The sequence below is a fragment of the Vanellus vanellus genome (assembly GCF_965231255.1).
Source record: "Vanellus vanellus genome assembly, chromosome: 5".
NCBI lineage: Eukaryota > Metazoa > Chordata > Aves > Charadriiformes > Charadriidae > Vanellus > Vanellus vanellus.
The window spans coordinates 3,168,788-3,195,400 of record NC_138910.1 but is presented as its reverse complement, the minus strand read 5'-3'; the positions used below and the strand labels follow the sequence as shown (position 1 = coordinate 3,195,400).

At 41.2% G+C, this 26,613-nt stretch overlaps 1 protein-coding gene across 2 annotated transcripts in view; it reads left to right on the top strand.

Moving 5' to 3' along the window:
* Positions 1–26,613, top strand: part of MBD5 (methyl-CpG binding domain protein 5) — a 93,249-nt gene that overhangs the window by 42,359 nt on the left and 24,277 nt on the right. Inside the window, exons 5-9 of one of the 2 annotated variants that reach the window (XM_082484627.1) lie at positions 3,795–3,912; positions 4,342–4,476; positions 9,198–9,300; positions 9,736–9,916; positions 13,133–15,271. In XM_082484627.1, coding sequence (XP_082340753.1) covers positions 4,364–4,476; positions 9,198–9,300; positions 9,736–9,916; positions 13,133–15,271 — 2,536 coding nt within the window. In that variant the 5' untranslated portion in view covers positions 3,795–3,912; positions 4,342–4,363. Of the gene's footprint in view, positions 1–3,794; positions 3,913–4,341; positions 4,477–9,197; positions 9,301–9,735; positions 9,917–13,132; positions 15,272–26,613 lie in introns of those variants that run through there. The other variant, XM_082484626.1, reaches the window with a different exon arrangement.

Genomic DNA, 26,613 nt, shown 5'->3' with positions numbered 1-26,613 from the left:
GTGGGAAGGAGGGGTTTGAGAGGGCTAAAGGGGAGAAACAATTCAGGGTAGTTTTGCAGAGTTCTCCAATGAAATGTTTTTCAGCATGTTGTAATGAAACTGGACTGCAAAACAAATCTAAACGGCATGTCTTGGCGCACGGCAAAAAGAAGTAATTGATTTAGATGTGGAAAGTCGTGTTACTCGTGGTGAGATAACATGAGTTGTCTGGAGTTGTTACGAGATTACAGAGAAGAGGTATTTATTACATGGGTTGATGAAAATCAGGCCTTTGGATCGAATCCAGTGTCCAAAATACTTTGGATTTGGTCCAAAATCCAAATACTTTCTAGCCCAATCCAAAGTGCTTCAGATAGAATACTTTGAGGGAGAAGGGGAAAATGGTACATCAAAAGAGACGGGATTTTTCTGCAATCGAATCGGAAGATTCTGGGACGGTAAGAAACATAAAGCTTCGAGTAGCCAAATGGATGCTCTGTATGTCAGAGCATTCACGGGCAGGCTGGTCCCCGCTGGGATTTAAATGTCTTTTTTCAATCTTGGAACAGTTTGCCAAATGTGATAGAGCGGTGCCACTGTCCCCTCCAGTCGTCCCTTTAAACTTGCAGCTTCTCGTCTAGGCTGCCTCATCGCATAAAGTCTATTCTGAAAGCAGCCTGTGCCAGCGGTGGGCGGAAAAAGAGCCAGGCCCAGCCTGGTTTAGGTGACACTCCTCTCTTTCTCTCCTGTCTTCCCTCGCTCCGTGTTCTTTGTTTGGCTGATAACCGGTTATTGGGAAAATGCAAAGCGTGTCCGTTGTTGAACCGGGTTTGAGAGCTTTAACTCTTCTTGGAGCGACCTGTGCTACGCTTAACTTCCCTATGCTGTTACGCGGTTAAATAAAATAACACATACCAACTCTGCACATTCAGTTTAATGAAGGATTTTTGTACCGAAACGTGGATGGCAACCTCTTACTTTTTGCCATTCATGCCCAGTAGAAACGTGCAATGGTTACAGTACCTGCCGGGTATTTTATTGCCTCCAGTTTGTGGAGATCTGCACAGAACTGTGCTGGGGTTTGGTGAAAAACAATCTCGCTTCCATGAGCATCTTTGCTATATACACATAAAACATGGCTAGTTACGTGCTGATTAGCTGTGTGCTTCTACATGGCTAGTTACACGCTGATTAGCCGCGTGCTAAGAAGCTTCCAGGGAGCCTTAGCCCTCCTCTCTGTAATTCATTGCACACAGGCACGTCGGCGTGTCCTCGCAGACCCCAACTGGCATACGAGCACAGTAAATTACAAGATAAAAGGTCAAACTTTGATGATGTGAATAGCATTGTTCACTGGTTTCTGCTCAGAGCGAGTGTGGTGGCTGAAGTGGTTTTGTACCTGAGGTAGAATGGAAAATGGATCATCGTACCGGTGCTCTGATTCATTTTTATTTTTTACATCGCTCAAATTCTTGAGTTAGTTTGCAGTTCTTTAGTCTCCAGTACTCTCAAGAAAAAGTCATACAAATAATAAACTTTGACTGAAGGTATATGATTGAAGCAGCCGCTTTATTCCATTTTACTGTACTGAGTAAAAATATTTAAATATTTTCCACAGAAGAAGCAGTTAAGTGAATTCTTTCGCTTCTTTTAGTACTATTTCAAGCTATGTGCAGTACAGAAAAATGGTTTATCTGATTAGATGATGATAAGTATTATGGTGGTGATGGAACGGGACGTTAGCTGATGCAGGGCATTGCAGAACCAGTAGATATATAAGGTTACTTCAAAGTGTCTCTTGCTGCTTGTGCTAAAATGAAATTGATGGCTATTATTTTCTCGTAATGGATCCAGTGCAATTGCCCTAAATAGCAACATGAGCCACAGCAAGGCTGGGCTAAGAGATGAGCAACCTTCTCTGCGCTCTGTTCTTCCAGTATTTTAAATATGTATTTTCTGATTCGGATTCTCCTGTGTTACCAAAAGTTAATTCTCATTAAAACTAATAAGGAAATTATTTACCTATTTTAGTCTTGTAATAAAAATGCCAACGCAGCATTCAGCAATAATGCTGAAACTTGAAGGGGAATTCTGCCGTGGCCTTGATGAGACATCGTCATCTGCTATCTTCTCCGTCAGGGTAAAACCAATCAAACACCAAAACTTCTAAACTGAAAACCTGGGAGGACTCGAGAGTGCCAAACTGTTGCCAAGTGTTCTCCAAACCCTATTTCCATGTAGCAGATTTAGAGATTTAAGGATAGATTGTTTTCACACGAGAGATGGCAAGGTGTTTGATGTGACCTTCCCTCTAACCTGGGCTCGCTGCTACTCGCTCACCTCTCCTCTGACGGCGAGCGGCATCTCATCGTAGTCTCCTCACCCCTTGCCCAGTTTTGGCCGGCCGGCATCCTACTGGAGTGCTCCAGAGTATAGAGGGGTTGAAGCACATCCCTGCAAAACAGTGCCAGGCTATTCTAGAAGGCTTTGTCCCACGGAAAATCGCCCTCCTTATTCTGAAAATCACACACTCTTCTGAAAATCGCACTCTTTATTCTTTTTATTTCCGCACCTTAGTCAAGGAGGTAGGTCCAGCCGGCACTTTTCTCGTCCACATCTTTCTTGTTAATACCACGGCTATTTTTTTCCTTTATGTAGCATTTTGAACTTTACATTTAGAAGCAATACATCTAAAGAGAACATACTGCATAAGTGTACCTAAGGGAATATTTTCAAGGACTGTATTTATGCCTCTATAGTCTTCCTTTAGCGGTCTTGAAGGAAGGAGCTGTTGTTACTGTTAAATTTAGACGTTAACGTGGTGCTGGTACTGTTGTTGCAGAAATGTTGTAGGATCCTAAGACTTTATGTTCCCTTTCTGTCTCAAAAAACCTTTTCTTATTAAAATCAATCAGGACTACGGTAACGTTTACTATGTGTGAAAATATTAGCATAACATTAGTGTTAGGAATAAGGCAGAATTGACACGCGATTCCAAATAAAACCTGCTAGCATCGTGCCTGCAACAGTCATCAGTGCCGTCTTACATTTGAGTTCTAGGGTGGTTGGCTTTTTTCTCATCTACCTACTATTTGAAGCATGTATTCATGTTTGTCTCACCTTAATAAAACGTCCAATCTAAAGAGTTAAGTCTCACCTGGCCAGCTTGAAAAACTATTTTGGGGTAATAACACGGTCCGCATCATTCTGAACTTCTCTCGTGAAGATTTGCTCATACAGTATAATCATAGAGGGGGAAATTATGATATTCAAAGCTTTTCATAGGTATTCTGAGATCAGTGCATTGATGCTAGCTTTTCCCTTTTTATTATACAAATTTTTTTGTAAGAAATGATTATTTTAATTTAGCCTAAATGCAGGGGTTTTCCATTTTTATGGATATTATCAACCTTAGAAGCCGCTTCCTTCACATTAAATTCATTCAGTTTTATAAACAGTTTTTAAAGGACATTAATTGAGCTAGTCATCTGTTGATAATTCTGAATAGAAGCATATGTGAAACTATTCAGTTAAAAGATACATCCCTTAATTCACCCAAACTGTACATTAACTATTTAATAACAGTTGTACTCTCTCAGCTTTAACATGTAGCTCCATTGCATGCACATATAAATAGAATATGCTAGCAGGTTTATATTTACCCTAAGCCTTATTTTCACGGTTTCATTGACATTTAAAATTTTGATGCTAAGCTCTTTAAACGGATGCAGCTGTACGCATCTTCATGAGTTACTGAACTGCGCTGAAAGACTTCAGAAAACGGCTCATGTGTTTTCTATCTCTGTATTTTTCAGGCTGTTTTATGGGAGCCAGGGAGTCATGAAAGAAACTCAAGAAGACAACTTGGATAATGAACAGAAGATAAAAAGAAAACAAAAAGAATGTGGCATATAAAGGGTATAATACCTGGAGGTATTAGATCTGACTCATATTTATAAAAATGAGACGAGCTTTCACAAAATACAAGTTATCTTAGACAGTCATCAAGCTTGGAGCCATGCTGTTGAACTAGAAATTCTCCTTTTCCCCATTCTCCTTTCTGACAGGTAACAAAGGATTGGTGAATGATGATTTTCCCAAGTTGGAAGCACTAATTTTTATCTATATAGTTCATCCTTATGAATATATAAGGAGTTAAACATTGCATATTTAATGTGGATTATAATGGGAAACTGACTCATTAACAAAAATGGCCACTTTTAAGGACTTGGTTTCAAACTGAGCTGGAGCCTCCCAATGCACTTTGTACAGTTTGGGGAAAGGTGTACTGAAAGGCCTTCTTTGGGAGGCCATGATGACATGTAGTAAAAGGATATCATCTTACTGTTGATATCTTTGAAGACTCATAAACAGAAACAGAAAAATGAATGGTGGAAAGGAGTGTGACGGAGGGGACACGGATGGAGGGCCACCAGCAGTGCAAGTTCCCGTTGGTTGGCAGCGACGGGTGGACCAAAGTGGAGTGCTCTATATCAGGTAAAGTTATTAACAAAACTCACTTTGTTTTCGTTGTGGTTTTGCCAGAACACGTTGTAAAGTAGTGACTCAGTTCATCTTTTGTACTCAGAAACTTCAAGGACTTGTTCTTTTGGAAGCGCGAGATCACTTTTTCCGCTGATGTTAGCGGAGTCCGCGTCTGTCAGTCGTGCCATTTGCATGCCCTTAACGTAGTCTCAAATCTAATATTGCTTGGTCTTGAAAATTTGATAATCCTTACTATACATTTTGCTTTAGGCATGAATAGTTCTTTATTACTTACTATTGTCATACGGATTTTAAAGCTGAGCTTTAGCAGATTTAACCTTACTTAATATCTTTATTATTCAAACCTTTTACAATGAAAGTAACCAGAGGTTTAGTTATATGCCGCACCTCAGATGATGAGAAATCTCTGCTGTCTTTTGCCTGCTCCCAGATACATGGGCAGTGCCTTTTCCTTGCACCAGCACGGGCTTTTTGTAAGAGCCTTTGTTAGTCGAGTTCAAAGCAGTGATGTGGCATGCAGGCAGTTGGTGGCAGGTAAGGTAGAGGGGATTTCCTTCTTCTGTCAGCACCAAACCTTCAGCTCAGTTCATGTAGTGCCGTGCCGCTCTATCCTGACGCTCTGAAGGCCTTCTTCCCAAAGTCTTTTCTGGGTCAGATCTCCATTATACTTCTGTGTTTTACTTACTCTCTTTTGAAAGGAAATTTAATTGGTGTACTTGGTGGCTGCAGAAAATACCAGTTTTTATACGCCCTGTGAAAGTTCTGTGTTCAGTATCGCTGATGTTCTCTGGCAAGATTTACTTCTGTGTATTCTCCACGTTTCTCATGTAGAAATAACAGGAACTCAAGCCTAAATCCAAAGTTGTAGGTATTTTATTTGTTTATTTTGTTAGCTTATTGGATTTTTTTGGCTTCACCCTGGAACAGTCACAAAGAAATGCATTGAAATCGCTATTAAATGAATGTGTTCAGACAAACAGACTGCAAATTAAATGTTACTGGAAAAAAGATCAAAGTTAGCTTTAACAAAATATGGGTGCATCAGGCTTACATCACAGATGTCTAAATGATTATCAGTCTGTTATTTGCTTAATCTTATTCCACTATTCTGTGATTAAAATGACCACTTCTTCACAACATTTTATGTATTACCAAAACAAAATTCTTTAATGAGTCAAAGCATACTCCAATTTTACACTGAACTACCATAAAAGATCAAATGCATTCCAGGATTTCTTGTTTATATTCTCAATTAGCAGAATCACACAAAATCCATGTCAGTGATACGCATGTCAAAGATAAATCGCCTTCCCCTTATATTTCTCATTACAGCTATAATTTACTGGGCCTCTGCCTTAGTTAAAAATCAATGAGAAAGAAAAAGTTGTGGGTTGGTTTGTTTTTGTTTTTTTTTCCTATAATCTCTGTGTCCAGGCATTGGGACATACAACACTTTGGTATTTTTATATACCTGATGATCCTACCTGCTTTTGAACTTCATTTTCTACAGCCATAAGAAGCAGACCGTGAAGCTTGCGCTGCCTCCTCAAGCATATGTCTTACATGTTTATAAACTAGTCCATGTTGGTATAATGCTGACAGTTATTCTCTTTTCTATCTTCTTTTTATATGTGTTCTCTTTGTTCACGGGGACTTTCTTAATATTTGTGTTTGGAATTGCCTTAAGCAAAACACTGTTTTTATTCTAGTTGACCCTGTTAATCAAGTTTACCAGTTGTCTTTTTCGCTTGGGGAGGCTTAGATCATTTCTGTCCTCTTCCCAAGTTTTCCCCATGTATATTTTTTTCCCCTTTAATCCAGTGGTTAATCTTCTGGATGCCTTCTCTAAGCCATTCCGATGAAAAGGGAGGGTAGACAGCGCACTTGGTAAGCTCTACGGCTCTTACATTCTTATTTGGTGAAAGGCACAGGGGAGGACACGTTGGTTGGAAAGGCTGGAAGTCACATCGTCCAACCTCCTTGATGTGGAGCATCCGCAGCACTCGGGCGGGTCAGCCCTTGGTTTCACCAGCAGCATCTTTGAGGACTGACTTTCCACAGCCTCTCTGGGGAACCGGCTGTAGTGCTGCAGTGTGTTTCTGAAGGAACAACCACCTTGAAAATACGCACGGCATTTATTGGGAGAATGAAAGGTCAAACAATATTGACTTAAAAAATATCCAAAGGAAAATTAGTGTATATATTAAGATCTGACATGATTTAACTAGAATAGATGATCCCAGCTGGATAAGGACTCATTCTATTTGTGCTTCCTTACAAAACATGCACACTTTTCTATCAACTGTCAACAGTTGCTTTGGATTAAATCCATTAATTAACTAGTTTTTATTACCTGGTAGAAGCACTGAGTTGAATCTCAGTGTTTTTCTTAGTAAAACAGTACTACAGCATTAAAGTAGGACCTGGATCTCTCGTTCAGCCTAGTTGTCAGCGGAATAAACTGAGAAAACTCTTTAATAATAGGAAAGGATTTCAGAACCCTCAGAACAGATCCTAATATGTTTTATAATTTGTTCACTTTCGTTTCTTTGGGGTCTGAAAACCTCTGGATGACCTCAGTGAGGGGAAAAAAAAAAAAAAACGCTGGTAGTTTCTTACAAAGGAAGCTGCTGATTATCCTTTGCAGTATAGAAGGATGAGAAAATGCGTACACGCAAAAGACACTTTGCAGTTACATTGATCTGCCCAGGAACAAGGCAGGAACGGGAAAATCGGCCCTCTTTAAATTTTATTGTTTCTTGTGGACAAATAACCATGCATAAACATGCAGTTGGGATGCTGAATCCCACATGCCACAGATTCAGTGGACTGACGTGTGCACTCCTGGTCAGCGTGAGTATCCGGACCTTCCTTTACGCCCACCCATCATCGGTGCAGTGCGAATGTGCCCTGCAGGTCTGCTGTTTCCAGGCTCCAGGATCTCCCAGTGCCTGAACTGGATATGCGTGTCCAGGCAAACTGCATGCCAAGGAAGGCTTATTCTAGAAACAGGAAAAAAAAAAAAAAGAACGGCGGTGGTGTAGCTTTATTCTCGCTGCTCAGTATGCCTTTTTCACCGATGCAAATAAAAAGGCATCCTGACTCCAGAGCATTTTCCCAGGGACACCTTTTAACGCAAGTTTTTAAGCGTTACAGAAAGCGCGGATGGGATAGCGTAGAGCGAATGTCAATCTGAGCTTCTGCCGTGGGAAGCTGTTACGTCTTCAAGCGTGGACCTTGCCAGGGGGGAGCGGTCGCTCCTGCGTCTGTAGTCGGACAGGTTGGGAAAGTCCAAAGCGTTGGGCCAGCGCTGGAGATGCGGAGCCCAAGCAGAGAATAAGTGATGCTCACTCAGCTAAAACGTGATAATGGTAGTAGCATCGTGGCTTAACCAGTCTGTAGATGAAATTAAAGTAAATAAAAATAAAATTTCCCCCTGCTCCACAAGTATTTCAGTTGAAGACAGGGGAAGTTTGACTTTCTGACCTATCTATCACCGCATACCTGTACCGTTATTTTTAGACTGCTCTTTGATCTTGTTTTACCCTCAGAACTGTCACTGTTACGCATATTTGAGATGGGCAGTGCTCTCTAAAAGAACTATTCCAGGGCAAGTCTGGCAAATAAATTACTTACTGAAACTGTCAGCAAAACTAAGTGTCACTTGATGGTGTTGCTTTGTATGTGACTTAGTTCTTGTGCAGAATTAGGTGTTTATATATTGGGTTTTAACTGCAAAAATTTATCATAGTTTGGAATTTTGACTCTTGGCTGTTTTCATGATCCGAACTATGCCGCTTAAGTTGTTTTTGTTAAATATTCCACTTGAGTTTTTTTTATTAAACTAAGGGCTATTTACAGCTGCCACTAAGAACCATTTTTTTAGCCAGTCCTCATGAATTATTGTATTCTTTCCCTGATAAACAGTTTAGCTGGCTAAGTACTAAAGAGCAATCTGGAACGTGGAGGCTTGCGACACGAGAACTTTTTTCGTCTTATGAATTAGTGATTTTGCCGTAACAGAATTTCCAGTGTCCTATTTTTGGATGTGGAGATAATGATTTTCTGGTGGGAGTTAGAGAAATCCGTGTGCAGTTTATCAGAAACTCCCTGGACCGGCTTCGTGGTGTAATATTTCTCACTTTCACTGAGAGGGTTGAAATTTTAGCTGAATGAAACCAAATTGTTTATGCAACCAAGAGCCCCAGCTGCAACAGTTTTGTTACTGTGCCCCCTTTTGAGGGTGTTTTTTTCGTTTTAAATTAGATCCCAGTCCTAAAAAGTACAGATGACTGTCGTGCCTGCATGGAGCTGAGTGATGTGACGGAGGGGGAGGAGGTCCGTGGGGACCGCGCTCTGCCTGTGTGTTACACTTTATAGGAGAGAGGAGGGAGAAAAATAATCTCGGTGTTGTTAAGGCTTTCAGGCAGAATTGTAATATGAATAGTAAATACCAATAATCTCAGTTACTTTCTTCTCTCTGCACTCGCTGTGTTTGTTTTTCTATGGTAAAATCCTCCTTAAAAATGTTTTCTTGGGCTATTTTTGATAAGTATCATTTAGTTCTTGACTAAAAGCAAGAAGTACGATGAAACAAAATATGAAATCTCAGCTGCGTTATCTTAAACACTCTCTGTGCGAGCTGTTGGAATGGTAGATAGAAGTCATGATCTATCAAAGAGCTTGTATTCATCATTTCTGTTCCTTTACAGTCCCAGTGGGTCTTTATTATCCTGCTTGGAGCAGGTGAAGACTTACTTGCTGACTGATGGAACATGCAAGTGTGGCCTAGAATGTCCTCTTGTTCTTCCCAAGGTAAAGACAAGCACCGTTTTGGATCTCTGTGCGACAATCCTTATCGGTTCTATCAGCTGATGTGCTATGCTGTGACTTAATCTCTGTTCGGATCATATATATAAAATAAGTGGTTTACATCTAAAGATTTACCATAAAATACAAAACAAATCTTCCCTCTGCCTTCTTCCCTCACGGAAAAGATCTGACTCAGTTTTTATGGTGTTTTAACATTTTCCTATTCAATTGGAAACCTACCGTCAACCGCATCGGGCTAACGTGAGACTCGGAATGAGACACTGACTTCTATTTCGTCTGTTGAGCAATGTAGGAGTCGTCAGATAGCTCTAAGAAACAGAAGTAAATTTAATTTTATGTAAAATTTCTGGTTTAGTTGTATTTGGTGAGTTTGCTGCCTATAATCGTTATTTTGAACATTGGAATTTTTACTCTCAGGTCTTTAATTTTGATCCTGGAGCTGCTGTGAAGCAGAGAACTGCTGAAGATGTTAAAGCGGACGAAGATGTCACCAAACTATGCATACATAAAAGGAAAATTATTGCTGTGGCTACACTTCATAAAAGCATGGAAGCACCCCATCCTTCACTAGTTCTAACTAGTCCTGGTGGTGGAACAAGTGAGTAAAATCATGCAGAATCACGTAATTCCTTAATTTTCAATATATATAATTACTCTACAGAAACACCCCCAAAAGTCTTGGATATCTATGAGCGCAATAGTAAACAGATTAAAGGAAAAAATAGAGGTAGTAATTAGAGAGATGTAGGGAGACAGAAAATGAGTCGAAAAAGCAGGTCATCCCAGACTAAGAGCATGATTTTCTTGGAAAAGATATCAGATTGTTCTAGACAAAGAAAATACATTCGCTCTCATCTTTTGGAACTGTAGTAATATGTCTGATATTCTGTCACATGGGAAATTAGAGAAGCAGAATAAAGTGATTATAAAGGGATTAGAATGTGGCTAAGGACTTGGCTAAATGGGAAATTGTATTGCAAGGCAGAATATACAGCTAGAGGAGATCTCCGCTGTAATTTCTCAAGGATTATTTTTGGGGACCAACCTGGATTAGCATTTTAATTATCCATATCAACAAAAAATGAGGTAATTTGTCGATGGCCGAAGTTGGCAGGTACTATCAAAACAAGAGACGATCAAAACATGTTGAAAAACTGGGGGATCGTTGAGACCTGGGGTGAAAGAAAAAAGTATAGCAACAAATCCTGTTGATTGTGAGGTTATTCACCCGGGGTCTAGTGAAAAAAGCTATTAGCTGTAAATTATTGAGAAAGAAGACCTAGATGTAGGAGCTGATCAAAGATGCCCGTGAGCAGTACCAGATGGCAGTATGGTGCAGATCAATGTGACTCGGAGAGGGAAGTACGAGTGCCGCTGTAAGCTTACTGCCTTCCTGCGCCGCTGTTCTCGCCAGCGGCACTCAAGCTGAAACGGAGCAGAGGCTTTTCTCTTAGTGAACTGCAAAACCTGTTTTATGAAAGTCATCTAAAAGCGTTTAGCGCGTTCAACCTGGCAAAGTGGTGGCTGAAACGAGATGCCGTTGCTGTTGATAAAGACGGCATAAATAAAGGAGAATCGGCACCAGAAAATAAAGCTGCTAACCTTGTCCTTTAGCTTAAGCACTGAAAGAAGTAGCTACCGAAACAGAGTTGCACAGAAACTTCAACTGAAAATTAGATACTTTCTAAGGATTACGAGAAAAGGTTCTGAAGTAGTCTGACAAATTCAAATGGTCAGGACAAAGGAGCGAAGTTACTTTTTAAGACAGAGCTGAGTAAATTGATGGTTATATACTGTGATGCGTGCAACTTCTGGGAAATGGCCCTTGATAATCTTGAGAGATCTTCTGCACCCCTATATTAGGGTAATAATAGCTGGCTAATTGCTAATCCCTCTGCAGCCTGACTTCAAAGGGGAAAATTTAAAGGATATAAAAATAAATAATACATTTCAGCTAGATAGACAATGCTAAGATACTGATGTACTCTTGCATTTTTAAATTGCTATGTATAATTTCAAAGCTTTGTTTAAAATGTTTTTTGCAATGTAATATAAGTTTTTAAAACAAACAGTGCAATTTCCCAAATTACTATGCTTTTTCCTTATTAGCTTTTTTTCTTCTTTATAAGTGGTACTGAAATTGCATTTCTGTTTTCAAAAACTTAGCAAAATGAAGGAGGTAAAACCAGCCAAATATTAAAGGCACGAGTCACATTTATGTGGTTTACTTTCTCTGTTGATCAGAATTTTGTGTGCTAAGCACAGAAGAAAATTCCCCAATAAATCGCCTTTGTAAATAAAATGTCTTTTCATTTATGCACACTTATATTTGACCATTTGCTTAGGTCCAGCATTCAAGGTGAGGGTTCCTCTACATATTTCGTTTTGCAGTTCAGTCTTGAGATTTGTCCCCTAAATGAGACTTTGGGTGTATTTTGGGAAAGGTAATATGTTTGTTTCTGTCATGTGTAGCTGGTTGAGCAAATAGGATGAAGGCAGGATTGCCAGTGCCATCTGTCTCCTATGGCCAGGCTGAAGGAAGGAAGGGAATGGAGTTCTTGTGAGTAGAGGAATTTAAAGGCACCTCTGAATTCATTTGAACGTGAAACCTTTAGCTCATTACTCCAGTTTAAGTTTGCATATTCAGAGGCTGCATGCCAAGCACTCCAAGATGAATTACAAATTCCCAGAGCAGCAGAACTGGCAGAAAGTCTGCCAGACGTGGAGCTGCTTGTGATGGTATTCTTAAAGTAAAACATCGGGGGAAAACAATCTTTTTAAATAAAACTGACATTAGTGGGCAGAAACAGAAAGTGGTCTTGTGCTTGTAGGGAGGTCTAGTCTCGAAACTGGGATTTACAGGAAATTGTGCCATTGTAGAGGGGTTCGCATATGTGCATATGCAAATGTCCCCAGGGCCTTTAACCTGAAACCAACATATAAGGTTGAGCCCCTTAAATTTAGGATCTTCACCCCAAGCAAAGCTTGGTGCAGAAGCTGCAGGTAAAGCTTTAATTCAGGGAAGTGATACAGGACAGTTCCTAGGAACAGATGAACTCAGAGGACTGGAACTCGATGCTCGTGGTGTCAGCGAGTGATGCAGAGCAGCCGGAGGAGCTGCGTCCTGCTTTGCACAGCCGTGGTCTCCGAGGTCTCTGCAATTAAGTGCTTGGCTGAATAATCTGGGCCAAAGTCATATGGCATAGCTCCCTATTCATCCTCGTCAGGGCCGGCATTTGGGGCAGGACCCTTTTCTCTGTAGGGCGTGGAGAAATTAGTCTAAACCATTGTTGGGCTTTGTTCCTCCTGTACTCAATAGGTGGTGCCAGAGGCTCCTTTTCCCTGCGACAGTGATCGCCTGCTCCTCCTGCTGTAGCCCTTCTGGCTGTAGCCAAAGAGGTGATGCTGGAGATTCAGGAGTAGGACACTGGAGATGATGGTTAGAGGGAAAAGACAGAAGGAGGAGAGAAATAAAAAAAAAAAAAAAACTTTCAGGAATTGATGTTTCAGAAGGAGCATGCTAAACTAACTTTAGGTAGCAAGTGTGCTTGAAACTTAAGAAACACAACGTTTAATGGTGTCCGTATTTATGCAGTCTTTATATGGGATATGGAGTTAGTCAACACAGCTGCACTGTGTAGTAGGGTAGCACCATTCCAGCAACTACCGGGTGATTTAGGTGTTATTTTTGTTTAGACAAAAGTTTAGCCAAAAGGCTTTCTAGCTTTTATGAGTATTCTCACACACAGTAGTTTTGCGCTGAAATGTGTGATGTTGGATTTCAAAACAGTAACTGTTGTGTTTTTAATATCAGGTGCAACTCCAGTAGTTCCTACTCGAGCAGCAACTCCGAGATCAGTGAGGAATAAATCACATGAAGGAATTACAAATTCTGTGATGCCAGAATGTAAGACTCCTTTCAAGTTGATGATAGGGGCATCTAATGCCATGGGTAGGCTTTATGTGCAAGAAATGGCTGGAAGCCAGCAACAAGAACTTCATTCTGTCTATCCTAGGCAGAGATTGGGTAGTAATGAACTTGGACAGAAGTCTCCATATCGTGGCAGTCATGGTGGGATGCCCAGTCCAGCATCATCAGGATCACAGATATATGGAGATGGCTCAATCTCTCCTAGGACTGACCCACTTGGAAGCCCTGATGTTTTCACAAGGAACAATCCCAACTTTCATGGAGCACCCAACTCTAGTCCTATTCACATGAACAGGACACCTCTATCTCCACCATCAGTAATGCTACATGGTTCTCCCATACAGTCATCCTGTGCAATGGCTGGAAGGACTAATATACCTCTTTCCCCAACCTTGACCACAAAAAGCCCAGTAATGAAAAAACCCATGTGTAATTTTTCGACTGGTATGGAAATACCACGAGCAATGTTTCACCATAAACCGCCCCAAGGTCCACCCCCACCTCCTCCACCGCCGTCTTGTGCTCTTCAGAAAAAGCCATTAACATCAGAAAAGGATCCACTTGGCATACTTGACCCTATTCCTAGCAAACCAGTGAATCAGAACCCTGTTATCATTAACCCAACTACTTTCCATTCAAATGTCCACTCTCAGGTACCCGTGATGAATGTAAGCATGCCTCCTGCTGTCGTCCCTTTGCCAAGTAACCTTCCTTTGCCAACGGTAAAACCTGGTCACATGAATCATGGAAGTCACGTTCAAAGAGTTCAGCATTCTGCTTCAACTTCCCTCTCTCCTTCACCAGTGACGTCCCCGGTTCATATGATGGGATCCGGGATTGGAAGGATCGAGGCTTCTCCCCAAAGATCACGTTCTTCTTCCACGTCATCCGATCATGGAAATTTCCTGCTGCCTCCAGTAGGACCACAGTCATCCTGTAGTGGTATTAAAGTTCCTCCCAGGTCCCCAAGGTCAACAATAGGGTCACCGAGACCATCTATGCCATCCAGCCCTTCCACCAAGCATGATGGACTTAATCAATACAAGGACATCCCTAACCCATTAATTGCTGGAATGAGTAATGTATTAAATCCTCCAAACAATGCAGTTTTTTCTACTGCATCGGCTGGAAGTGGTTCCTTGAAGAGTCAGCCTGGTTTGCTGGGAATGCCTTTAAATCAGATCTTGAACCAGCACAATGCTGCCTCTTTTCCAGCAAGTAGTTTACTCTCAGCAGCAGCCAAAGCACAGCTAGCAAATCAAAATAAACTTGCTGGTAACAACAATAACAGCAGTAGCAATTCTGGACCTGTTGCCAGCGGTGGCAACAACGAAGGACATAGCACTTTAAACACCATGTTCCCTCCTGCTGCCAACGTGCTTCTACCAACGACTGAAGGGCAAAGTGGCCGAGCAGCACTCAGAGATAAATTGATGTCTCAGCAGAAAGATCCTCTGAGGAAAAGAAAGCAGCCGACCACCACGGTGTTGAGTTTGCTGAGACAGTCTCAGTTGGACAGTTCTGGAGTTTCCAAAGCTGGATCTGATTTGATAAGAAAGCAGAGTCAAAGCTCCTTTCCCATCAGTTCTATGTCCCAGCTACTTCAGTCCATGAGTTGTCAAAGCTCTCACATGAGCAGCAATAGTACCACCAGTTGTGGGAGCTCAAATACTGCTTTACCTTGCTCTGGTAACCAGATGCATTTTGCAGACACCAGTATGAACTCTGGCAGTCTCCAGAACTCGCTGGCACAGAGTTTACCCTTGCGAGGGGAAGGTGTGCACTGCCAGAACACAAACACTAACTTTGTCCACGGTACTAGCCCGGGCACAACCAACCATCTTGCAGGTTTAATAAATCAGATGCAGGCTAGCGGGAACTGTGGGATGCTCAGTCAGACAGGAATGGCGTTAGGAAATTCATTACATCCGAACCCACCTCAGTCGAGAATCCAGGCATCCTCCACTCCAGTGGTACCAAACAGCATTGTTAGCAGCTGTAATCAAACAAGTCCTGAAGCAGGTACGTTGCCTTCTAAAAGGATACCCTTATGTTTGACTGCTTGGAAATATATGATGACTATTTTTAAATGGGTTCCTTTTACGTATCTACTTTTTAAATTCGAGTTTACCAATATACCAATATGAAGAGTCTGCCTATTTCATGCCGATACCTAGAAATTCAAAAATAAAACAAATGAGAAAAAAAACAGCAGTAGACTAAAATATATCTCCCTTTTCCTGAACAAAATCATCTTGGCCTCCTTCCTGTGACAATTCTTGCTTTTATTAACTTCCACACACTCTGCATAAATAAAATCCATGCACTTCTGCACATACCCAGACCTCAGCTTTTCTCACTTGCCCAAATAAATTGGGGTGGGGTTCTTTTGCAGCATGCCCTGCTACTTCAGCTCTAGAATGCCATGGCTAACCTGGCACTGCATGTCCAGGCCGAACACGTCGTCTTTACTGCTCCCGTTAAAGAGTTGGTGTTATCAGAGATGGGAGCAGATACTAGGAGTACAAAAGTTTACAAAATAACCCTTTTCAGGGACAGCACAGGGGAGTGCCAGGTCTGTGTTTGCCTTTATCATGATAATTTTACTAAGCTGGTAATTAAACGGTTGAATAAACTGAACGTTCAGTTGGAAGAGTGTAGAGAGAGATTTCCTGGTTTATTCATCAGTGAAGATTTGGAGAGGAAACAGGTATGCTGCTGTTACTATCTCCGTGCTGTTAAAAGATAAAAAGGAGACGGCTCAAAAATGTGTATTTTAACTTCTACTGGGTGAACAAAGTGTGCAGTTTTGAAAGATGGTACTGTGTTAATTTCCTAAGCAGAAAGAAAACCTTCCATTTGATAGTACAGTCTCTCAGCTTGGTTAACTTTCAAAGCGCGTGTTTGATGCAATCATAGCTAAACTACATCAGGTCAAACGAAAGTGACTGTAAGCGTGCAAGCGGTCTCTCTCATTAACCCCAGAAAAAACCTGATATGTATTCCTGAGCTTCCTCCAAGAGAGCTGTTTCGTCTTTAAAATACAGAATGGAATTCTATAAAAACTGAATTATGTAAAAATAATTTTCTAATGTTATGCTGGTCACAGTTTGTGATGACTTTGAAGGCTTTCTGTCCATTCCTGGGGAAAAAAAGGCTTTTTTTTTTTTTTTTTTTTTTTCCCTTAGCTATATTGGTGGTTTGTGTCGCGAGCAAGCAGCTATTAATCCTTGCATGGCTGTTTTGCCTTGTCATGCTGACAAAGAGGAGTATTTCCTGATATAGTCCGTCTCTCTTCTGAGACTTTGTACTCTCTTCTGAACAGAGCAAAGGTCTGGTTTTGCCATAGGAGCTCGCTTCCCTGTCCCACTAAGCATACTGCAAAATCCCTTTTGCAGGAAACCCTTTGGGTTTCCACCTCTGTTGAGTTCAGTGGGGTCCGGTGGGTACGTATGGGTTCTTCTGAATTGTCACTGTCCGCATAGCTGAAGAAAGCTGTGAAGTTGCTGCAGCATTGGACTACGTTAACTTGCCCTCCAGAGGACCAAAAAGACAATGTTATGTGAGAGAAGAGCCTGTGTGCCAGCGGTTACCGTCGAGAAGCTGAGCAGTAGTAATTCACCCCGTGTGGGATAAGGGTTGAAAAGGTTCGAGAGTCCTGCACGAAATTCAGACTGGAACCCATTGACAGAAGTTAATCGGCATAAAGTTATCAATAAAATGTTGCTTAGAGGCTATCAAAGTGGGCTTTTGAGAACGAGGATCCAAGTTCATCCCCATGCAGGATCTTCTTGTTCCTGCTCCATCGCTTCGACCCAGCCGCGCGCTGTAGCCGTGCCATGCTTTGGTGTGGTGGTACCTGGGACCGCTCGGGAAGGTGACCTTCGGGAGGATGGCCCGGCTTGTCCTCGTTCCTGTGTTAGTTAATCAGAACCTTTCCTTACATCACCGGTCTTTGTCTTCAGGCAAGCTGAGTTTCTTCCCGAGAAGACCAGTGTGACCAAACAAATGTGTGCGTGCGTCAGAGCCCCGTGAAGAAAGGCTTCAACAGAAACAGCCGGTTCCGTTCTCAGCCATATAAGGAACAGGAATGTGTATATAACCCCACCTGGGAACCTCTGTTCCACTGTGGTATTTCTACAGAATGGTATTTCTAATGCCCTGGAGAAAACGGATAGAATTATAGCAATATAATTATAGGGCCTTAAACTGACACTTTTTTCCTTATCTAAACGATAAGATCTGTGCAGGCAAAGATGAGAAAGATTTGAATATGTTCTGTTCCACTACTCGAAGAAGTTTGTTTCTTTAGTTGTGATGCTTGCAAAATACACACAACCTGCATTTAATTATTTGATTAAATAATTAAATGTTACTAGGAGGCCTAAAGACCTGTTTTCTTCTTGAAGGTGAAATTTCAGATTCTGTTATCTTTGTGTTATCCCCAGGGGCGAGGCCCTAAAACGGCGCGTAAACCTTCGGCCAGGCTCCTGCCTGTGTCACGGCAGCAGCGAGGGCTCGGGCGTGAGATTCACATCTAATCCATAGCTGGGAAAATCCAGACAGGGACATGCCTAAACCACCACAGGAGGTTCTGTTGCCTTTGTGGGAGGACGGAAGCGTTCTTTCCGTGAAACAAGTGTGAACCGTTGAGTATTTTGCATTAATAATAACCTTTTAAAATAAAAGTTAGTTGCCAGTCTGCATTCGGTTATGTAGACAAAACGGTTGAAAGGGATATTGTGAATTATTCTGTACAGAGGCATAGCGGGTCGATAGTTTTGGTGGATGGAGCTGCGCGGTGTCACACACGCGGAGTAAGATGTCTTCGGGAAACTCTTGTGTTCATTTTTGAGTTTGTGGCTGCTTTTTTTTTTTTTTTTTTTTTTTTTTTGCTTTGTTTTTAAGTATTTTAATTGCTAAATCTGTTTTCTGTTTCTGTGCCAGCATTCAGAATAGCTACTAATCAGAAAATAGCTCCTGAGAGAAAAAAATACTGAGAATCGCCACAATGAGATAGCTGGTTATTGCCTAAGCTTTTAATTATATTTTAACCACATAGACCAAGTTTTATTATTCTAGCGTTTGTTTTCTTCTTCTGCAGATAATATCTTCAGTTTTCAGGTAATTTTCAGTATGAGTGTGATGGAATTAAAAATTAATCAACGCAAAAATAAAAATTTCTATTTATGTGGTAGAAAGCTTTTGTAGTTTCCCAAGTTTGAGCCCTTGCAAACCAGTTATGCTCAATTAATTTTTATTAACAATTTCAATCTCTCATTTCTATTGTATTTGGGTTGCAAACACTGTTTAAGAACAGCTGCCTTATAGGACGAGCTAGCAACAGGTCTTGTATAGATTATTTAAGGCTGTTCCTTGGAAAACAGTCCGTTTTTTGCCCGGAGACTGGGTTCTAGACTCATTTTTGCTGATGGGTGGTGTTAATATTTCTGTTAACCTCTGACGCTGTGTCCCTCATTAAGCAAGCCCTCGGGCTCCTGGTGCAAACTGAAGGGAGAATCCAGTTTGCCAATTTGGCAGCTGTAAGATTTATTCATTAAGCCACTTCACCTCTCTTCGCATTTGTCTGTTCTTTTTGTAAAATGGCGCTGCGTCACTGTGTGATATGTTTTATTGTCCAGTCTACTCCATTTGTTTTTTTCGTGCTGTTAGTCCAGAAGTTCACAGAGTAGAACCTCTTTGTGTGTGTGTAGAGCATTCAACGTGCAAATCCTGCTAAGAATGCAACGTGTAAATGATGGAGTAGATGAAAACAAGTGAAAAATATTGGGGAGTAAAACCTATATACGGCCGATAAGGGAAATCAAGGGAACTAATATAATAACCATAGCAAATAGAAATAAAGATGATAAGTTGTCTGAAATATCAGAACATCAGAAACAGAGAAACTCTGGGTCTAGGAGTTCAGTAGTGACAAATAAAGGGCAAATTTGACAAACAAAGGTTATATCCCTTCCATAGACTCCGAACAGTAGTTTTTACTGCTGAAATTTACAGAATAGAAAATAGTAAAATATTATTAAATAGGGAGGAGCGCACAGGACCAATAGCAATCAGGGAGGAGCTTCTATCCCACTCAAACAGAATTTATTTTAATACAGCCAAGTACAATGTAATATAATTGGGAATGGAACATTGCCTTGGAAAACAGTCACTCAAAGAAGGATTTTAGGAGGCTTTGATTTAATAGACATAATGCAAACTGTCAGATGAGTGATGTTGAAAAAAAAAGACACCCCCCCCCAAAAAAAAATTAAAAAAAAAAAAAAATACAAAAAGAGAAGCAGGGTGTATTCTTGGAAACATAAAAATGGGAATATGGAGTGGAACTGGGGATACTCCTGGCTCTGTGTGTACTTAAGAAAACCAGAGTTAGGATGTGGTATTGTGGCTAGTGGTCGATCCTCGTGGAAGGTACAGAAATGCTGGATATTTTAAAGGAGGGCCACAACATTGGTCCGGCTGGTAGTCCATCAGAGCTCGGGATGTAAGCCCTGGAGGCAATGCCTGTACTCTTGTCTTCCAGAAGATCCTGAAGTTGTGCTCATCTCCCACACGGTGAGCTTGTCAGCAGAGCAGGTGCCAGGGAGTCCAGCTGGATCTGAGGTATTCCAGCACTTGGGAATGCCCTGGAATGTGCTCTTTCACAGAAGTAGCCAAGAAATAGTGTCGCTTCCTATAAGTACTTATACATGGGCAGTATCTGAAAAAGTGGAGGGCTGAATTATTTTTGCCTTGTTGGCAAACATTTGATGCCAGCTCCCAGTGGCTGAAAGTTGGTAAACTCAGCATCAAAGAAACGAGTGGTTTCCTTTTTGTGAGGGTGCCCAACGTTGAAGTACGTTCAACAGAGTCCTCCAGCAGAGGATGTGTTGAGTATATGAACAGAGTGTCTTAAATTTCCCAGCCCAGGTGCGCATAGGATCCTTCTGCGTGATGATGGTGGTCGCTTCTGACTTCAGCGTCTGCTTGGCTCCCTTCCCCTCGAGCTGCCCTCCCGTACTGACCGGTGGGTGGCACGGAGAGCTGCGCTGCCTTCACACGGACTGCTCAGAATACTTATGCATCTGGGTTAACCATTGTAATGGAACCTCATCAACATTTCATCCCAATGTAACCTAAAGGACTCATGAAAGATTTTTTTTTCTGCCAAACCAACAGTTGGCTAGAGCTAGTCAAAGTGGAGCGATCAGGGATTGTCTTCTTGCAGCATCAGAAACTATCTTGTCAATAATCATATTGCAGCTCAGAGAAAAATTATTTTCAAATCAGACCGGCCTTTGGGTTGTTTTCCTTATCAGCAGCACGCGGGGAACAGGTCCCAGTTCTTTGCCATTTGTATTGGTTTGTTTCCTCTTGCTCTTTGCCTGTAGCACAAAGCCGTGTCTCCCGAGGAGTGAATTGCTTTAATCTAACTAAAGGATTTGTCCTTAATCTAGGTGAAAAGTACTGATGAAAAGTATTGCTTCAGATTTTAATTTGTGAACCTGGTTTCCTTTGTGGTTTGGGGTAAGTATTCTCCCTTACCTCCTGGGAGAGCCGTGAACGTAAATGCTTTAGATGGGAAGGAATGATGCTGCAGTCGTGTCCCTATTTTGATAATGTGAAGAACCTAAAGCACAAAGTGTTACGTGAATAAAAGGTTAAACGTAGTGTTTGATGTAGTGGTAGTCATCAACACAATGTGGGCCCTTGCTTCGCCGAAAATGGGCTTTCCTGTGCATCAGAGAAGACGGGGTATTTTAGAATATATCGCATTAAACGTGTACAAAGCGGTATATTCTTGTATGTGAGCCTCTGGATTTGCTCCCCAAAATTACTTTTATATATCATGGAATTACAAAATCAGTGGAGTTTTTTGTCTTTAAATTCAGAAGAGTATCTGGCTGGCACCCTTTATGGGGCTTCTTATGTCTGAGAAAAGTTTGTTATTAAACTTAAACAGCCCCTAGACAGGATGCCAACCAGCTTCTCTTCTAATTATAAAGCCGGTTGAAATGTTTCATTGATTTGAGGTTTCAGTGCTTATATAAATGTACAGAGGAAATTTTTCCCAGTGGGAAGGGGGGAGTGATTTTAAGGAATCACTGTTATTTAACATCTGGCACTGCTTTTCAACATTGTGCCCTTTGTTATTATTTTGGGGAGACAAAAGCAATTATTGAAGTGAGAATTGTAAAGAATGGGGGAAACATTCTACATGAAGAATAAGATTTCCAAGTATGAGACATGCGTGGAAGGTCAAGTCTGCTCCCTACCCTGCCGTTGAAATGAATATTCTCATTTTTTTTGCTCTTTTTAACTCTTGGTGGAAGATTTATGTACAAACCCAGTCTCATTCTCTGAACAGAAAGGAATGAGTGACTTAGTAGGCATCAGCAATCCCATTAGGTAAAACTCAGTTATTAACGTGATAGACTTTTATACAGTCGGTGTAAACATACTTGCTACCATGAGGTTTGCAATAGAGGAAACATTTGGAAGTGGAATAGAGATTTCTTTTCAAATTACCTCTATTTATGAATGTTTATGGTTAGCAAGTGCTAGCAAATTGGAAAAACTTGGGAATCAGCTCAACCTCTACTTAATTAACTGGGGTGTTTAGTACAGGGAGCTGAAATGAGTAAGCCTCTAATTTTAGTAAAAGTGGAAAAAGGAAATGTAGGAATAATTTATTTATAGCTGTATCAGACGTGTTGTGCTGGTTGGGTTTTGGTGAGTGAAGATCAGAAAGCGTAGTACTAACGGGGAGCTGGTTTGTGGAGGGTTATGGTGGGATCCCGTACTGCGTCTCCCGCATTCTGGGGCATGGGGCTCTTCCCGAAAGGTGTGCAGTTAGGTGGACCTCATCATTGCCACTACGTCCTCCCTCCTTGGCTTTGAACTTGATGCCATCAATGTATATGAGCTATATACTCTGACCTCACCTGCTGTCCCATCGGGGTCCTTCAGGCACTGCCATACCCAGTTCGTGAATCACAGTGGCGTTACCTCTGAGATAAATACCAAGATTAAAAGTTCAGCTCTGTTGAGCTCCGCTTACCGAGCACATCGCTTGCTTGGACACGCAGCTTGGGGTTTTCTTGTGTTGTTGTGCTTCTTATAATTTGAATTTGCCGGTAACTCAGTCTTTTAGTTAACCAGACTCTTATCTGGTTAGTGGTTTAAATGCCATACGTTTTTCTAGGAACTTATAGTAATAAATTTAGGTGATTTGTAAAAAATAATAATAAAATTAATGCAGAAAGATTAGTCTTGTTTTATTAAAGGCGTGATTTTGAAGAAAAACTGAATTAATTCTATGAGATTTCCCATACACATTCTTAAGCAGAACCGGTGGGCAACTCCAGATCGGCTGAAGGGTGGAGTGGGGACTGTTGAAGGAGATAATGCTTTTTATTGAATTTCTAGTTTCCCAAATTAGCAATAAAATGTTACACCTCACCTGCAATGCATCTCCCACAGCTGTGAATGGGGGAGTGATACAGGACGAGATCAGACGCGAGTGCCAACACCGAGTAAATACTGAGAGACTGTTCCTTCGTTTGGATGCTGTTGTCTCGGCAGTTTTTTCCTGGCAGACTGCTTCTGCTTTCTCTTAACAGCCAAGCACGTAAGAATAGTTTTCCCAAAGTAATTTTAAAAACAGCAGTGATGGTAAAATGCAGAAGTCGGAAGAGGCAGGGGCAACGAGAAGAGCCAAGACTGAAGTTTAGTCAGGTATTTTAAAAAAAAAAAAAAAAAAAAAACACCCCAGTTTTAAGGATTTCTGTTGTCCTAGAAAGTGCTTTGGGCTTTTAGCCCTTCCCTCAAAATTTTGACAGACTCCTTTTTTGGCTAAGTCAGAAGATGCTGAGACTGCACGCTGTAGTCCTCAGTGTTTCTCATCCTTAAAATAACCCGTTAAAGCAGGAGTTTGAAAACCACCGTTAAGAACAGGGCCAGCATTACGGCTGGTTTGTTGCATGTAAAAAAAAAAAATAAATAAACGTGATGGTGCAGCATTATGGCACTGGTAGTGACAGTAATACGCTCGGTCGCTACGGGGATAAGCGTGATATTACGGACAGGCAGTTCAATCTCTGCGTCACAGAAGACCACATTCTGTGTGGACAGAATATCGTATATGAGGGGAGTTCGTGGTTTTAACTGGTTCTGCTGGGCTGAGAAGGATGTTTTATTTATTTGTCCGTTGTTTGCGATGTCTCTCTTGTCTCAAGGGAGCGCACGATCTCGATAAGGAGAACAACTGACGGGAGGTTGCGGTTAACAGCTGAATTATGGTTTCTTTGGAATTGAAAGCACTGTAATAAATGCGATGCCAGATAAACATCTTAAACGTTTTCCATTCCAAAAAGAAAACAGATAATATAATTACAAAAATGTATAGCTCTTGGTTCTGAGTTTATAGGTAAGTGATGGAATACGTAGTTAAAGCTGGAACGTGTTGTCTCAGATTTCTGAGGACTATGAGGGCATATCGCTTCCATCGGCGATTATACTTCTGTGAAAGTTAACCCTCTTAAAATGGCTAATTTAAAAATACCGCCACTGATGCAAACTACGCGTTTGTATCTCTAAGCTGATACTCGTTCTTACTTCATATTAGTATTGCAGTAGCTTCTGGAGGCCGCGAGCATGGGCTGGTGGCCCTGTGCGGCAGAAGGGGCACGAGCCATTTGAGACATAGTAGTCATTACGACGCCCGAGTGATCTTTTGTACTTTCCCACCTTCGTAACCTCAGGGTAAGGCATGCAGTGAAACTTTCCTCTCTCCCCTCTCGCTGGATCTTTTTGAAAGGAATCTCGCAGGTTTCTTCTGCGAGAGCTACCGAGTTGTACCCCGGGAGAGGATGGAAGTGGTGGAGGGTTTGGCAAGGAGCTCGTTGCCCGGCCAAGGAGTGGAATGGGAGGTTCTCACAAGGGTTTCAAAACCTTTAAACGTTCTAAATCTAAAAAGCAATAAAGAAAATAGATAAAGTAAAGTTAGCTGCATTTTTATTGAATATGCAGAATAGTGAGAATTGAGAAAGCGGTATGTATAATCGGTATGTATAACATTTCTTTGTTTTCAACTCTTAAAATGTTTTAGATAGTAATGCCTAATGAGCGAGTGCTGCACAAGTTCTGTTTCCTAAGTACTTACTACATCTGTCTTATTGGTTATTTTCATTCTACAAATTCCAGCAGTGTACTGTTGAGACTATTGAAATATTAGAATACATAATGGATAGTTTCTTATAGAGAAATGCGTTGTAAAATCTTATTTCTACTATAATTTCCTAATTGGTATTTTTAACTGCAGTTTTTCAGGAAAGTACATATATAGTTCTTTAATTTGGTAGAAATAATTTTTGTATCTATGAAGACTACAATAGTTTGCATGCAGTTTGAATTGTTTGGTTTATAAGGAAGCATTAGTCACAGTATCTGAAGTCATTACTGTTCCTAAATATTTTTATGCAGCCAGTTCTGCTGCTGCTGCTGCAGAAATTATATATGGGGTTTGACCCCTTCTTTTTGTTCAGTTTGAAATCAATAGCTCAAACCCAGCTTCTCTTTCTGAGGACAGCCATTGAAGCTTGCTGTGCCAGTCTTCATATTCAAATCTTAATACCTTTTAAAACCTGGACTCAAAACAAGGTAGTCCTCAGACTATGTCCTACCATCCCAGTAGCTTATGTGTACGTATGTGTTCCCATCTTTTCGTGGTAGGACAGTGCTGAGATATGAGTGATAAATATCTTCCACTCTAATTTCTTTAAATGAGCAGAAAAAGTGAATCTTCTCAAACACAAACTGATTTCATAATATACATTATTTTATTGCATTTTCTTAAGAGTACTTGTCAAGCAATGCTTTAAAAAAAAGGAACGCAGATAAAACCACACAGGAAAATAAACCTGCTTTAAAAAAAAAATGTTCATAAATAAAACACTATAGCAGACAAAGTAATAATTTTTAAAAACGTATATCCCATTCAATTTCCATTTATTTACTCCCCAAACTTTTATTTGACTCTCTAAGAGAACAATAGGTGTGGGTTTTGGCACTCTAGACATTTCTTCTCGCTGCATTACAAAGACGGTTCCTTTTTCTCAACAACTGGCAAAAGAACTTCTGGCAGATGTTTGTGTCTGCAGGAGCTGGAAGCCGGCATTCGTCTCAGGCTTTTATGGCTTTTAGTCGAACTCCTTCTTCTTTTTTTCATTCTACTTTTGTTCTTAAGAGCTTCTGATTATTAAGGACTGTTGTTTACTGAGCTGACGTGCACAATGCCTTGCGTTTCCAGGATTCAAAATAGCATGTTTTTATGAAACTCGGAATCGAACTTGTGATTTCCTTTTCGCTTTCAACTCCCGTTCGCGTTTTTCATCAAAAGCGTCCTAACTGTCATCTGGGAGCCTGGATACGGTAATACCGAACTATTCCATGGTGGAGTTTGGGGTGAAGCTCTTTGGTGCTGCGGTGCATCTTCTTTTCTTCTGGCTTTCATCCTTCTCCAGGCCTGGTGGCATTGCATGTGGTCACAACTGCAGTCCTGCTGTCCTTACAGCACTGCTGGCCAAGCCAACTTGTTTGCGTAGGGGTCTTTCCTCAGCTGACGTCCACCGTCTGGTTTCCAATGTCATCCTCCCCTCTTTGAAAATTCTAGCAAATACAATGTATGGGTCTAGATAATAATGAAAGAGAGACCTCAGAGGACATCCAGAGTCAGTTCAGGATCACCGCTGCTGTGCTTTGGTGCTGCTGCCTGACTTCAAGGGACAGGACTCTTCTTAGGACACTTCTCTTGTATTCACAGTGTACCTTATGCTGTGGCTTTGGTGAGGTGTGTTACAGTTTTCCGTGCTCTCTCAGAGAACTCTTCACATCCATCTTGACACTGCCAATACTGAGCATCGCTTTCTTCTCATAGCAACTTGTCTCCTCTTGAGTCAAAAAGACAGGACTGCTCACGTTGGTCCTGGATCTTGGAGATTTCATCTTCAAACTGGGGAAGGACAGTTCAGAGGGATCTCCGAGGGCTCTCGTGGTCCTCCCAGAGGAAGATGGAATTCTGTACTTTGTTGATGCAGCGCTGTCAATCACAATGAGGGAACTTATGTGTGCTTTATAAAGGGGAAAAAATAACTCAGATTTTGTCTTTTGGATTGGAGCCAAACGTTCAGAAGATGTCTACCAGCATTATGTTTTAATGAGAACGGGCATGCGTGCATTTCTTCATCTGGAATATTGACTTGTTGGAGATGGTATTTTGGAAGAGATCCAGAAATCATATTCTGGCAATTCAGTCTCTTGCTGGAGGTAGACTTGTCCCAGAATGCAGTTGTAGATATTGT